At 33.6% G+C, this 16,859-nt stretch overlaps 1 protein-coding gene across 1 annotated transcript; it reads left to right on the forward strand.

The window, feature by feature from the left end:
- Positions 1 to 776: 776 nt before the first annotated feature.
- On the forward strand, positions 777 to 16,030 carry LOC119189064 (kinesin-like protein KIF19; the record flags this gene model as incomplete). Its single annotated transcript, XM_037437733.1, is given in 6 exon segments — positions 777 to 2,021; positions 2,099 to 2,238; positions 2,427 to 2,495; positions 3,804 to 3,914; positions 5,751 to 5,936; positions 15,789 to 16,030. Coding segments are annotated over 5 exon segments (683 nt in total), but the record flags the coding sequence as incomplete, so codon positions are not given.
- Between the last annotated feature and the right edge of the window lie 829 nt (positions 16,031 to 16,859).

Raw genomic sequence — 16,859 nt, forward strand, 5'->3', positions numbered from 1 at the left:
TTATAAAAGTAGTAGTTTCCCGGGAGCCTATGTTCTTCCCAGGGTCTCAAACTGTCTCCATACCAAATTTCATCTCAATACGTAGGGTAGTTTTTGAGTTTAACACGTTTAGGCAGACGGATGCAGCGGGGGACTTTTGTTTTATAATATATTTTTAGAACTTTTAAGAGGAACAATCCCGTCATACATCATTGTTGCATAACTTTAACCGTTTACGCAGCGCACGCAACGGACGCTCTCAAAACTAATAAATTGTTCCCGTTTTTGCAACATGTTTCATTACTGCTCCGCTCCTATTGGTCATAGCGTGATGATATATAGCCTATAGCACTCCACGAATAAAGGGCTATCCAACGCAAAAAGAATTTTTCAGTTTGGACCGGTATTTCCTGAGATTGGCCATTACTGCTCCGCTCCTATCGGGTATAGCGTGATGATATATAGCCTATAGCACTCCACGAACAAAGGGCTATCCAACGCAAAAAGAATTTTTCAGTTTGGACCGGTAGTTCCTGAGATTAGCGCGTTCAAACAAACAAACAAACAAACTCTTCAGCTTTATATAAGAGTATAGATTCCTCTCATTCACAAGACGCATGTGTATTATTTTGACAATCATGTTAAAAGTTTTTTTACTAACATTATTACTTTGTGGCGCCTCTGGCGGATTCAATCAACAAATTTTGACGGGAGGCTTGAAAGGGGGCATGGGTTCGGAAATAAAATCACGAAATATTATAAGGGGGGGGGGTTGCTGTAATGAGATATCACGTGTATTTATTTTTCGTTGATCGTACGATTTCCCCGAGCATCGCGACAACCTAAAACAACTTACAACATGTTAATATCTGGTTGGCAGTGTAAAGCATAAATAAAATACACAAATATGCCATGACGCACCCCCAACTCCTTCCCTTACCCGCCAGCTACTGTTGGTACTGGTAAATGTGACAAAATATGGAAGGTCTGAGATTCAATTTTCAAATGCATTTATTTTACTAATTTTGCCACCTTCCTAAAAGTATCGCCTGAACTACTAGATCGACATTTTCCTTGGGATTCAGTTTACTTAAGGGTCGTCCATTAATCACGTGATGTTTTTTAGCGACTTTTTAACCTCCTCCTACCCCTGGTGATATATGGTAAGGTTTTAGACTACCCCTCCCCTCCCTACCCTACCTACTGTGTATTTTTTTTGGTACGAAGTATATTGATATTTTTAGAATAGTCTACAGGTATAAGTACTTAATCTGATTAAATTTTGGAAAATTAAGCATCGACATAAAAATGTGGAATGTATCCGTCTCATGATCGGAATGATTATGCCGGCCAAAATTATACCTACTTTTACTCCGGGAAAGGTTCTAGTGTCTTAAATATGTGTACCTAAGTACTTAATTAATAAAAAATAAAATCTTTACATGGGTCTTTATAACAATTGTTTAGATAGGCAATTCTATTTGAGTAGGTACCTTCCTACTTATCTACAAAAATCAAGAACACAGGCCTGGTTAATCTGGATAGTGCAGTTGCGAATTTTAGTTTTACAATTAAATTTCTTTACAATTTTATTTAAATTAAATTGTTTCTATTATAGGTACCTCTTTATTGTTTTTACTATAGGTACCTCTGTGGACTATAAAGATAGATTCATGTTCTTTATCGGTTTGCGTTCCATAGTCTGGCAATGCAGTTACACTTTATATCTTTAAATCTATGATGATATATATTTATATGCGAAGTTAATAAACAGCTTTAAGCTAAACTATTGTCATCTAGGTTTAAGTACCTTAGAGTTAAGTATCTATTTGATAGGTTTTACGATAGTGAACAGGCTTTGCGGTGACGCCTGAAAACTATTTGTGGTGATTAGCTGTTGCCCAGCGACCACCCAAAGCAAGGGCTGTATTTACGCCGTTGCCTTTCCACGTGAACTCATTAGGACGTGAACGGAGTACACCAGCACACGTATTATTAAAAACACATTAATCGCATTTCCTTCGTCGTTCCTGTGGTACAAAGTAAAGTTTGTTTTTGAAATATTTATATGGAAATTGAGTGATCGATTACTTTCCTATTTTGGTGTGTTCATTCATAGTTTTCAGCAGGTGCATTACTTCTTGTCAGTATTGTAGTCGAGGTTGGACTAAGCAAAGTGATGCCATGACTCAAAGCAGTGTAGTTCCACCTGATAAGCATCATGCAGGCGTGCCTACTGTTACAGAGGAAAAGTTAATGGTAATAACTTTTCAATTTACATTTGAGATAAATATTGTTTTAGAATTTGTTTACAACGAACTATAGTTAATTATAGTACCATTCAAATACAATAGCGTTGTAAAGTACACTGAAAACGATTTATGAATCTTAAAATATTACTTTTGTCCGTCAGTGTAGAAAAGTAATAAAATAGATGTTTATGGCAGGTGGCGGTGCGAGTGCGTCCGCTCCGAACAGATGAAGGGCCTCGCATCATCCATGTGGTCAGCGACAAGGTTGCATAATATTTCTATATTCATTAACAGACACTCGCCATGTGGTAGTTCACGAAATTATTTGTAAATAAATTATGCACGACAAGAAATGACCGCGACATTGAAATGTATATTTTTGGCAACTACTCAAGTCAACAGTACCTATCTAATCGTACGTAGATATACGTCAGGAGACATCTCCCACTTCGTTATGTAATATTGAATATACATTACGTATTATTTGCGTAGTTTATTAGACGAGTCTCTACATGTAATCACTCATTTAAATATAAATATTTATGATTGCCAACAGATAAAAATTACATACAAACGACGTAGGTTCTAAATTAAAATTAATTTTACTCGACTATGGCGAAGCCAGGAAGAGTATATGCTAATTTATACAATTATGATTTAATTAATAGAAAAATATAATTATAAATTGATACTAAAAACAAAAAAATCTGTGAAAAGCAAGCCGGCAAGCCTAGTGCAGATTTCTATAGGTAGGTAGCTTCCGTAGGGGGCTTGGCTCTCGTTGATATTGATATTTATAAATTGATATTTGGGGTTCGTCTTTTTACTATGCTTATACTTTTTATATACTTTTTACTATGTTTCAGTGGCTAGGGAGCGCCTGTCTGTTAGATACGTGTACTTTTTGTTAAAGTGCCCCTTTTTTGTTACTGACAACTGCTTTGGCGGGAAATTTTGCGGCTAAAATTCTCGCTACGCCACTAATCTAAATATTGCAATAATAATTTATAAATAGAATGTGTTTGGTAGAATAACAAATTAATAATTTATCTATTCTAACTAAAATGACTGATAAAGAAATTGAGTAACTTACTAGAAATAATAAACTATTTTTAAGTGCGACAACCCTATGAGTGTTTAGATAGCGAGATCTGTAACCGACTATGATGTCGAGGGTTCGATTTTTGCGGACAATTGTGTGGATACCTATGTACACGGATATTTGTATGTTATATTGTATTATTAAGAAAGAATACAAAGGGTCTATTTCACAATTATTGAGTAAATGCTATTCGATATATTATAAATGTATAAATATAAACAGAACAAAAATAAAAAAGTCACATTCTAAAGTCTAATCCATACTTCCATCAAATAAATGGTAATAAATTGAGAACTATCTAAATTGTCAAATTTTATTTACTTGAAACTTGTGAAACATGCCCTAATTATTATAGGCCGCAAATGTTCAAAGTTCCTAACTTTGATTAAATAAAAAGACTTGAACATAGTGTATGTATGACACTATATACCAATAATATATCGCGATACTTTATTTATTTATGAATATAGATGCTAGTTTTGGAGGAAGAAGCAGACAACAAGCGCGATGTTCTTCGCCAGAGACGTATCAATGACAAGAACTATATTTACGATCGCGTGTTCGGTGAAGAAAGCACACAAGTGAGTAACAAAATAAGTACTTATACATTAAACTAGGCGTTTCTCGCGGCTACGCCCGAGTGATAAGTCTTTGTCGCAACAAAAACACTAAATCACTCTAGCGATTCATTACGCCACCTACATCATCTATTTGAAAAAGCAGTTTCAAAAGTTTTATTATTTCCTAGAGAAGCGAATTCCCACATTAAAAATAGCCTATTGGGTAATTTGGGAATTGGTCTATGCGTGGTATAGACCAATTCTCAAATTTGAGTTTACTTCAATTAAACATCCAAACATTTTCACAAACTTTCGCATTAAAAATATAAGTAAATTATCGAATTTATAAGTTTATTCGCACCTGGACAATTTCAAAAAAAATTTGGCAACCTACTACAATACCAAAAGTTTACAATTTACGTACAGAACACATCGTTGTTTAAGAAATCTTGACAATTTATTAGTTTTTATTTATAGTAGGCCTAACCCAGACTTGTAGGTATATAAGGTATAATATCTCTCCTTCACATAGTTTTTATTAAGTATAATAAATAAGAGTATTTAATTATTCCGATGATTTGCAGCGGGTGTCGCCTGCAACCATTATTTTCTTGTCATAATGTTACAAATAAATAAAAAATTTAAGTTTAGCTCAATAAAATCAAACATTTTAAAATTTTTAAAAATAAAGTTTAGTTTCGCAGTTGAAGAAAATGGAATCAAATATTTCGGCCTTTAAAATTTAATATGACGAAATTTTAAAGGCAGAAATATCCATGATTATTAATTATTTTTACATTTTTCTTCAACTGCGAGAACTAATCACTAACTAGACGTGAATTTAAATTCTTTACTTGCCAATACTTGTTTAGTTACCCAGATTAAAGCCGAAACAAAATGTATGAAAATGGACCTTGAGCTACCACCTTAAGAATGACCGCGAGTTTCTTGACACGCGATGGTTTCGAAATATTTTTTTATTTGGAATCTATCACATTAATAAGATAATGCTTATAATCCAGGATTAGTGCGCCTGGTTGCGAATAAAACGAAGAAGAGTAAACATATTTTGTGACAGATAAATAGAAATATATTTATAGTTAATACATACTTTTGGCTGGCACTCTCCTTTAAATTTTACTAGGGATTGCTCGCCTTTTCACCCGCTTGCAAAACCTATCCCGCTACAAACGTCACTAAAACACTGTATAGTGCCAGCGCCGTCTAAATTTTATTTCCTATGGGAGTAAACTATCGGAATAAAACTATCATAAATGCTAACATATATCATAAGTGTTAATTCAGGATGTGGTCTACAATGCTCAACCGCATTATCTATTAATAGAAACTAAAGTGGATTGAAACATATCTACATTTTAACTATGTCTTAATAAAAGATCTTCATAAAAGTTAAAACTTACATTCTATTACATTCGAATATACGAGGATCTTTTGTAACTAGAGTTGTTACTGACAGAACAACTCTACAGCTCTCCCAAACTCTAGGAGATACTATGGGACGCCGTACCTGCTAGCGTATGTGCAAATAATATGTTGCCTTCCGATCTGGTGTCTCTTTATAGATTTTTTGCTTTTGGGGTGCGCTTCGGTTTGCGAATATTTTAATTTTGTGGGTTTTGTACGCGGTTCGAAGCCGCGACACTACATGTGTAGCTGTCTGCTCATTGCATCAGAGAAAGGTAGATACGAGAATATGTAGTACATGGTCGTTCCTATAACCTACGTCAAAATTATAAAACTGCAGATTTTATTCATCGTGTTACATTATCTAAAGATAGATGCCCGTAACTTTTTAATATCATGACGAAAGAATATATTTGCGTAATTATCATTTAGGAGGAAGTGTACGATACAGTATGCGCTCCGCTTGTGGGAGACACATTGAAAGGGTTTGCGGGAGCCGTGTTCGCGTACGGCGCTACCGGCGCTGGCAAGACACATACTATGACCGGCCTCATGACCCGAGCTCTTAACCATCTCTTCACCAGCATTGCTGAAAGCGAGGGACCTAGCGCCTATGAGGTAAGTAAATTATCTTATGTTGTCTAGTAAGCTTTGGGTTTGAAGTTTAAATGTGTCTTTGAAACAACTGAAGCGATTCTGAAAATTAAATTTCAAGTAAATTCACTATCCCTCAGAGCTATAACTACCTTTTTTAAACCGGGAATGATTTTTTCCGGTAACTGAATGTGCAAGCAAAAGGTAGTTTGACTATAAATTTATGTAATTAATTATATGTTAAAACGAAATATAAATTAACACGTAGTACGTCAAGATGATATCGAATTTTATACATTTTATTTTATTTTAATTATAATTGGGATATTTACAGCCAGTGCAATGTTCACAGTAATACTGAAATACGGTATATATAGTAGATAAGAGGTATAATAAATCTAGTAGGTAAAACATATTGCTTATTTAATCATTCCCTGATCTTAAAAGGAATGACAAATATCTAATGATGTATATCTGACTGTTTAAGTAGGCCATATTATGCAATCACTTTTTAAATTGTATGTTATCTACTTTGTAACTAAATTAAAATTTGAAATAACCCTGAGTAAGTAGATCGCTTTGTTTGTAGGTTACTTTACGTTTTGTAATAATATATCTAGTAAGTATAAAAGCATACATTTTGGCAAAAATATATAATAGAACCTATATTATACTAAACTGAATAGGCACTTCCAGCAAGGCTAAAACTACTGAAATATTTTCGTTCCTTTATGGAAAGACGCAAGGCCTTCTGGCGGCCTCTCTTTTGTAGCTTCCAATACACAAAGCTTTATTTCGAAGACGTGTAAGGGGAAGTTCATTTATCAAAACAGAAAAAAGGTCATTAGAGACTAAATTCAAACTCTATCAATATAAACAACATACTGACGTGAAATTATGATTCTAGCTTAATACAGCAGGTACTTACTGTAAGTACAAGGGGATGACTTCATAGACATAGGTACCGATGACATGGTTTTACACTGAGTTCCTAGTGGTGCCTTAAGTAGTTAGATATAAGTCAATAGATAAGTCTATAGATATTACGCCTCATATTATAGGTAAGTAGATAAGCAGTTCAATCATTTTCCAAAACTGCCATTATTCTTTGGCGTGACGCTATATTATGGTATTATTGATCTATGACTCCTTCATGGGTTTACAAATGGTTTTGTTCACAGAAAAGTGGGTAGGTATTTAGTATAAATAAAGTAATTATCATTTTACCATCATAATTTACCCTAAATATTATAATGAAAAAAACAACATCGTATTACGTGTCGGATTGTTTTAAAAGCGTGATATTCTAGGCCTTGTTACAGTTTACCTCGAAATAACAAGTTGCATGGTTAGTTATTTGTATATGTTTGTGTTAATAATAAAGTCACCTTTAATTCAAAGGCCTATAATGCTGCGTGACTTTAAATGTAGCATTGGAGTGTTGACCACTGTAATGTATTTTGCCTGAAACAATTTACGTAACTGTTTAATGCTTTAGTATTTTACTACCAGGATCACGCAGCATAATGTAAAAAAATCTATGATTCTCTCCTTTGGGTTGTTTAGATATTAGATGAATGCATTAAAACAAATATGGCAGTATTTATTACCATTTAAGTAAGTAATCTGATTACAATATAGATTTTTGCTTTTTATTATAATGGTGCTTTATCAGTCGCTGGTTTTTTTCTGTAATATTTGTTATTATGGTTAACATGACGACACAATCTATTCTCTATTTTCTATCTATTATCTATACTTATAATAAATCTGTAGAGAGGTCAATTCTGTACATGAAATATATTTCCAAAATAACTATCAGGGGGTGATTAGGGATCGATACTGATGCCAAAAATGCAATTAGTGTGTCTGTCTTTTGTCTGTCTGTCTGTCTGTCTGTCTGTCTGTCTGTATAACCGTTATAGAAACAAAAACTACTCGACGGATTTTAACGAAACTTGGTACAATTATTTGTCATACTCCTGTGCTGGTTATAGTATACTTTTCATCACGCTACAATTCATAGGAGCAGAGCAGTGAAGGGAAATGTTGGGAAAACGGGAGAAGTTACTCCATTTTTTAAGCTTCCGTCGCGTGTACAACCTTAATGGTTAAAGTTACACAGAAATCATGTACGACGGAAATGTTCTCCTTAAAATTATGTAAAAATATCCCACGACAGCATATGTCTATCTTTTATGGTTGACTCACAATAACACGTGTAACTCCCCGATAGCTTAGCAGTTCGAAGCTTTCTCATTATATTTGTCTACTCTTACGTTTATAACACTCTCAGTCATCCCTAACTAAAAAAGTTAACATTATTAAATATTCCATAAAAAAGAATCATAGAAATCGGTATAGAAACACCAAAGTTATACATGAAATCTATACTATTATATAAAGCTGAAGAGTTTGTTTGTTTGTTTGTTTGAACGCGCTAATCTCAGGAACTACCGGGTCAATCTGAAAAAATCTTTTTGTGTTGGATAGCCCTTTGTTCGTAGAGTGCTATAGGCTATATATCATCACGCTATACCCAATAGGAGCAGAGCAGTAATGGCTAAACTCAGGAACTACCGGGTCAATCTGAAAAAATCTTTTTGTGTTAGATAGCCCTTTGTTCGTGGAGTGCTATAGGCTATATATCATCACGCTATACCCAATAGGAGCAGAGCAGTAATGGCTAATCTCAGGAACAACCGGGTCAATCTGAAAAATTCTTTTTGTGTTGGATAGCCCTTTATTCGTTGAGTGCTATAGATTATATATTATCACGCTATACCCAATAGGAGCGGAGCAGTAATAGCTAATCTCAGGAATTACCGGTTCAAACTAAAAAAATATTTTTGTGTTGGATAGCCCTTTGTTCGTGGAGTGCTGTAGACTATATATCATCACGCTATGACCAATAAGAGCGGAGCAGTAATGAAACATGTTACAAAAACGGGGAAAATTTATTAGTTATGAGAACTTCCGTTGCGTTCGCTACGTAAACGGTCAAAGTTATACAACAATGATGAATGAGTATGACGGGATTGTTCCTCTTAAAAAGTTCTATAATAAGATAGTATAAAACAAAATCCCCGCTGCATCTGGCTGCCTGAACGTGTTAAACTCAAAAACTACCCGACGTATTCAGATGAAATTTGGTATGGAGACAGTTTGAGACCCAGGGAAGAATATAGGCTCCCGGGAAAATATAAGCGTGACTTTTATAATGGAAAACTTTAGCCCGAAATAGCTTTTATAACGCGGGCGGAGCCGCGAGCAAAAGCTAGTTTTGGAAATATATTTCATGTACAGAATTGACCTCTCTACAGATTTATTATAAGTATAGATAGAAGAAGATTTTACGAATAACCTTAAATATAGTTTCATGTTATTAATTATTTTTCTTCTTCGGAATTAATCTCTCCAGTAATTTTTTGTTTAAATAAATTTATTAAATTAGTTTTTCTAACAAAAATTAACCTTTTTTATGCTCTACTTTCTAGTATAAGATATACTAGAAAGTAGGACAAAATATAGAATTAAAAAAAATATTAATACATATTTTTTCTTATTTTACACAAGTAATTAACCTTAACACAAAAATGATTGGTGGTAGGAATAAAATATATAGCGTGGTTAAATTTTCAAATTGACCCACTAATTGTGTTTTTAATACCGCCGTGTGGATCTGATTAAGCTTAAGGATAAGGCAATTAAATAGGTACTTGCTAAGTTTTTAAATTTATGAACATATATTATGCAACTTATGTAGGTTAGTAAAAACCTTGACCGGACTAGCGTAATAAACTGCTTTCTTATGCAAATATATGTAGGTTTATCGGATTCTGCACGAAATCTGGATTTTCGCGGACTAACTGGCCGTGTGCTTATTTATTCATTGCCAAAGGGTATTTATTGTATTAAATGCTTGCAGGTAAAGTTAAATGTGAAATATACACGAACGCGTTTATTCTGATGCTAATAAATAATGTTAAAGTGAGCTGGACTCTATGAATAAGAAGTCTATATAGTCTTAACTTTTCAGGCTTGACCAAGTGTTTTTATGTTTGTGCAGTCAGTGTTCACAAATAAAACTCGCTTGTTCGGCTTTCAATATTGCTGGAATTTACTGCGATGGATATACTTAGTACAATCTATTTCCATGGTTTAAATAATATGCTATTAAATTCTATTGAATGTTGGGTTCACGGAAGTAATTATAAAACTTCATAACACTGAAAACTGGCCGTTGGACGTACTTTTAACCAAGTAATCATTATAAACAGTATTAAATACCTATAAAGTTAAAACAGTAACAGTAATTACAGAGATAAACCGTCACGACCTCGGTCTAGTGGTATGTGTGTACACACATAGGTACTGTGCTCTAGATTATCACTCGCCCTTATCACTAAATCAATAGAGCTCTTATAGCGTATAAAAATTCCGTGGTAATGACAATGTTCATCAAGTATACATTTATGGTTTCAAAAAAGGTTATGGGGCTTCCCACCCCGTACAAGGTCATTGCCGGCGTCGATAGGGTGGCGTGTTGACTCGCCTCTGACTTGTAACATCTAGTTATATAGTACATACTTATGGAATATAACTATGTAAATTAATGTGTTAATAACCTCAAAATATATGAAATGTCGCAGAAGGTTAGGCAATTAGCGTTTTACAGGTACAATATTATTTGGTACTAATCATATAATACCAGTAATTTGCTTGATTAAATAATGTTAATTGGAGGGAAATTCTTGGAGGGAATACTATAAAATGTGACAGTTTATGTAGGTTTTTTGATATTGGATATTAGATAACGCGTTTACCGGTAAAATATGATATTGAATAAATGATGACGCAAATATCATATGTCTTGAATTAGATAATAAATTAGTTATTTCTATACCTACCCGTCATGCTCCTATGTGCCAATCTTCTACAAGAGATAACCTTATATGTTATAATTAATAATATAAGTTTTAATATTGTAGGTAATGTAACATTGTATTTTCTACAGCTGCAACAGATCGGTTCTACCGACTCTACCTACCACTGTCCCACTGAAAACCAACGTTAATTGATAGTTTTAATTGTTGCTATTTTTCGCTACATGTGTTAAGTGAGATTTCCGGAGCATTTAATAGTCTTTTTCTTAAAGACGGGCAGATCATTCATGATTTTTGTTTTACGCTGTGTAAGGCGGTTAAGATCAGGTGACCCCCTGGGCCATTTGCTAGTCTACATAATATTATAATTATTACTTATATATGTTATATATAAATATTATAATTATGTCATTCACTTTACTACTTCAATCTGACTATAAGGCAACGGCACGGCGCGGCGCGGCGTGGGAGTAAAACTACGGAAGCGATTTGTTTCCACCGCAAAATATTTGTGGTGTTTTAGATTTAGGGGGGGGGGGAATGAGGCGGTTGGGTCATTGTCACATGCGCATTATGACACCGACCACGGGATTGTGTTTGTTGATATGCTAAATAAATAAAAATAATATAAAATAAAAATAATAATATAAAATAAAAATAAAGTTACTAAAATTATACTATAAATTGTTATAAAAAGATATCAAAGTCTATAAAGTAATTCGAAGTAGTACTTAACTAATCGAATAAAATTTTGAATAACTTTTCATTAACTACTTACTTATAGTGACTATAAAATTAAATAAGTACGTAAAATTGTAATTAGGTACCTACAATTCGAAAAAATATGGTTATAAAATATGGTTTCAGATATCAATGAAAGATTACCATAACATAACCCATTGCGGCGCAAATAACATAACGCAAAGCGTGAATAAGCGGAGCGGGTCCTTGCATAATTCTATTTCACATCCGTTTTTGCCGGTATACAGTCGAAATGCATAATGCACATACACTAAACATACTTACATAATAAATAACCATAGTGAATAGTGTGCAACATATTTACCAGAATGAAGGCGAACCGATATAATTAAGCACAATCATAGAAGTATGTACGTATGTATTATAGGAGCATGAAAATACACAATTCTCAGAAGACAATTCCAATCGGAAAACTCATTTTAAGTAAATTGTACCTAACCGTAAAGATAATTAGAAGAGGGGGTTCACCTTGAAAGCAGTCAAATATGTTGACGTCATAGCCACTATAGGTATCGGAGAATTCTTTTAAATATTTACATCGATTGTAACGAGACAAGCCTTTCTTTAACCTTTAGAATTAGACATGCTATCGGGTGTGAGAATAAGTGAATTGGTGTGGTATTCAACGAACTTTCAAATAAGTATTTATAGCTAATTGCTGGCCAGTAGAAATTTTATACGCACAAGCTCACATAGTTACCTGATTACATCTGAATGTTTCCGACACATTATAATGAATTTCTTTACAGTTATGTACCCGTGTTTTCAATTTTCAGTCGAGTTAATGATAAAATAATCCAGTCCCAAAACCGATGACAAGCGCGCTACGACTTTTAAAAAGTCAGTGTTTAATTATTGTTTAGTTAAGTCTTCTTTATAGTTATATATCCTTTAGACTTTATAAAATTGTTTCATATACTTAACGGTGGAATTTTTTTTTGTATGACTTTATACTATCAATGAGGTGATTGCTCGTTTGCTGTATTTTTAAAATAACAATAATTATAAAACCTACTACTACATAATATTTACTATGTCTTGATGCTCGCGCAATGATCTTACGTAAGTATATAAAACGAAAACAGATAAGGATAACAATAATACTAAGATAAGGATGCAGGTATTAAGGAACGATATCAAGGTATATACTGCGACAAATCTCTTGGTATGTACAAGGATGTTCAATATACATTGAGCAGCAGCGTGAAAACCTCGTCATAATCTTAACAGACTTTGGATCTTATTGTCGCTTCAAGTAGTCGAGTTGATGCAAGACAAACATTGACGTGCGCGTTTGACGTTCATACTTTCTTCCCTTCTAAATAATGAGGTCACACCTTCCACGCGAAATATAGCCATATTCCCCTGAAATAATGATATCGCTATGATATTATTTGAGCTCCAGTGTTGAGTTCCACGTAATATGCAGACCAGTAGATTTACTTAATCTATATCTATCTATACTTATAATAAATCTGTAGAGAGGTCAATTCTGTACATGAAATATATTTCCAAAATAATAACTATCAGGGGGTGATTAGGGATCGATACTGATGCCAAAAATGCAATTAGTAAAATTTTTGTCTGTCTGTCTGTCTGTCTGTCTGTCTGTTTGTCTGTCTGTCTGTCTGTATAACCGTTATAGAAACAAAAACTACTCGACGGATTTTAACGAAACTTGGTACAATTATTTGTCATACTCCTGTGGTGGTTATAGTATACTTTTCATTGCGCTACAATTAATAGGAGCAGAGCAGTGAAGGGAAATGTTGGGAAAACGGGAGAAGTTACTCCATTTTTTAAGTTTCCGTCGCGTGTGCAACCTTAATGGTTAAAGCTACACAGAAATCATGTATGACGGAAACGTTCTCCCTTAAACTTATGTAAAAAATATCCCACGACAGCATATGTCTATCTTTTATGGTTGACTCACAATAACACGTGTAACTGCCGATAACTTAGCAGTTCGAAGCTTTCTCATTATATTTGTCTACTCTTACGTTTATAACACTCTCAGTCATCGCTAATTAAAAAAATTAACATTATTAAATATTCCATAAAAAAGAATCATAGAAATCGGTATAGAAACACCAAAGTTATACATGAAATACGCTAATAATGAGCCATCATGCGTGAATACTGAATCATGTTATAAGGATTATTTTTGTATATATATAAGGTCACGAACGCACAGGCTGGCGGCTTGCTTGGCACCTAGAGGCTAGCGAATCACCTAGCGAGTAGCTTCGTAAAACGAACATTCTCGAACGTTCGCGACCGGCTCCATTTTTGAAGTCCGAAATCCACGCGGGTGAAGCTGCGAGCGGAAGCTAGTTAAAATAAATATCTAAAGTTATACTTAACTTAGTTGTCACGCAGCTGTAATTTCGTATAAATTCGTGACTTCTTGAAACTTTGGAATTTGGCCTTATATGTGGCAATGTTCATCCATAGATAGTTGTGCTTTGGAGCCAGTTTCCCCAGTAAATGAACCGCAGACGACTTTATTAAAATATTATCAAGTTTACTAGGAATATTAAAAAAATTATACAACGCAATGAGCAAAAATTGTTACGAATTCAATTGAATAACTTAGACAATACTTTGAAAGATAATGAAAGTAACAGCATACCGAATAACACAGAGAAAATCAAGCACCTACGAGTTGTTTATCAATTTAAATATCAGAATTGATATGTCACGTCAGCATTTTCGGATACAAAAGTAAAGTTTTGTTGCTAAAAGCCAATACTAAATATGTGCCGTTTTTCCTTGAAACATAAATACATTTGTCTAAATGGACAGTTAAAGAAACCCGAAACAACCGCTAGTTGCCCGTGGGCAGCGGATAGGATTGTTTCTCGCTAGTTCTGTTAATATTTTAATGACCTTAAAATATTTTAAAGCCTCGAAATTATTTTTCTTATATGGATAAGCTATCGGTTACAAGTTATATTAAGTAAAATACATATTAGATATACGCAAAGTTAGCCCGAATCACTCAACAATTATCATGCTGATTTATCTGGCTAAATGTACCAATTTTTGATCACAACAGGACGCGATATCTAGACTTCAGTAGCAGAGATAGGTATTTGTCTTATCTGTTTATTTATATTATTCTATCCCATACATTTATATTTATAATGGTGACATTGACGTTATGGTCATCATGTTTACCTGACGTGACTATGCACTAGAGTTGCTCTTGATTACGCTACTATTACTAAGTAAACATGAATTAACTATTTTATTTATGTAAATTCCGAAGGTGTTCATAGATAGTGTTCTAGTAAAAAATGGCTATCCAACAATAGTAAAAACACAAAAATGGCAATATTATTATTTCCGTAGATTGAATATAGACTTATATTTAAAGTCATTGCTAGTGTTAGTTAAAGGAAACAGGATGTAAAAAAGAAATCAATTTATCATTATAATTATTTTCTATGAGCACTAGGTACGATTAGTTAGACTTGATGGATATTTAATAATCGTGTTAGGTACAATTCAAATAGACGTGTAGTTGAAATTCTAAAATCAATAAACATCGACGAAAATATTGATGTGCTCGCGTTAAGTTAACGATCAATCATCTTTAATATGGTGTGAAAATTAAATGTTTACTTTAGTACTGTGTTTGCCTTAGTATTCCTTGAAACCATTTTGCTTCATTAAATGTAATCGTGTCTATATTTCGTATAATATGATGTTTATATTTGTAAAATATTATCACATTGCAGTAATTTACTTTAGATATTAATGCTCTACGTATAGAGATAGTGAAATTCCACTCTGATTATTCAAAAATGTTTTAGTGCGGTGACGTTCCTAGACCATTATATTTCGTGATTCAAACTTCACCATATGATATGATATAAGACTCAGCGGGTTCGATCCCTGCAATGAGACAAAGCATAATTTTTGTGTGATTGCTCGTCATAGATGACGGTGCCATACGCGTGTTAAAACTATTTAATTATGTGATTAGAAGATACGTGTACAATGTACATACTTTATGAAGTTTTTGCCATCAGAAACTTTCGTGTAAGTTCTTTCATAGGTGTTTAACACTTGTTTGTGTTATTAAAACGTTGCGACGTGTGAGCATTCGCCCAAAAAATATCAATGAAAATACGCGATACAAATTATTTCCTACAATTCTCGAATATACAATAAGCCTATTTAAGTTTCTGTAGTGATTAAAGATAAATTTTATTTCTTATAGGTGAAAATGTCATACATCGAGATATATAACGAAAACATCCGTGATTTGCTCAATCCGAGTGCAGGACCTTTGGAACTTCGAGATGAAGGGAGTAGCGGGGCGCCCGTGGTGGCAGGATTGAGTGAAGTGTGCGCTAAGAGTGCGGGCCACGTGGCCGAGTTGCTGGCCCGTGGAGACAGGGCACGCATCGCCGAACCGACGCAGGCCAATCAACATTCATCGAGAGGTCATGCGTTACTGAGGTAGTACTTAGCTTCCAATATAGTTATATGTATATATTATACTTACTTATACTTAGTATATGTAAGTTTAGGAACATACTACTTACATAGCAAATATTATAATAAGAACTTACTATATAAACCTTAATTTTTTAAACAACATAAAAATATATGAGCAAATCCCACGACTCTGCGTAAAGAACAACACAGTATTTTAGTGTATGTGAGAAAAAAGGCAAAAATACATAAATATGATAGTTCAATCTAAAAGCAATTGGAAAATAGTAGTTTCACATAATAAAATTATAAAATAATTTTTTAAATTCAGTTCAAAGTTTTGCCTTTTTTTATCTGTTTTACAAATATGCAAAACGAGTGCCGCCATAACTTGACATCAACCAGTAAACTACCTGAAGTGTCAATACGCGTTCACTATTTAAAATTTATCGAAATAGAAAAATTTTTCGGACAATAAATTTGGATCTCTTCTCGCAAGTTAAAACAAATTTTCCTCATGGTTATATCAGTTGGCACTTGAATCCACAATTTTTTTCGGCGTTTTCACACTAGTATTCTTACATTCAGGAACAACACACCAATGATAAGGACAGTAGCTTATTTGAATTGTAATAATTTGCTCTTTCTCTATGCACAGCGTTGTTACTTGATGTTGACTGTCGAGATGACGTCAGCAAAAAATGTAAAATTTAAATGTATTTTAATGGCACTTATTGATAGAATATTTTTTAAAAAAAATTCTAGTGGTATTTTATCACATTAATTTGAGACACTTTTCGGAAAAAGTGTGTGAAAAGTGTTAATACCCTATTCCACCTACAACTTTAAAATT

This window comes from Manduca sexta, chromosome 12, assembly GCF_014839805.1.
Source record: "Manduca sexta isolate Smith_Timp_Sample1 chromosome 12, JHU_Msex_v1.0, whole genome shotgun sequence".
NCBI lineage: Eukaryota > Metazoa > Arthropoda > Insecta > Lepidoptera > Sphingidae > Manduca > Manduca sexta.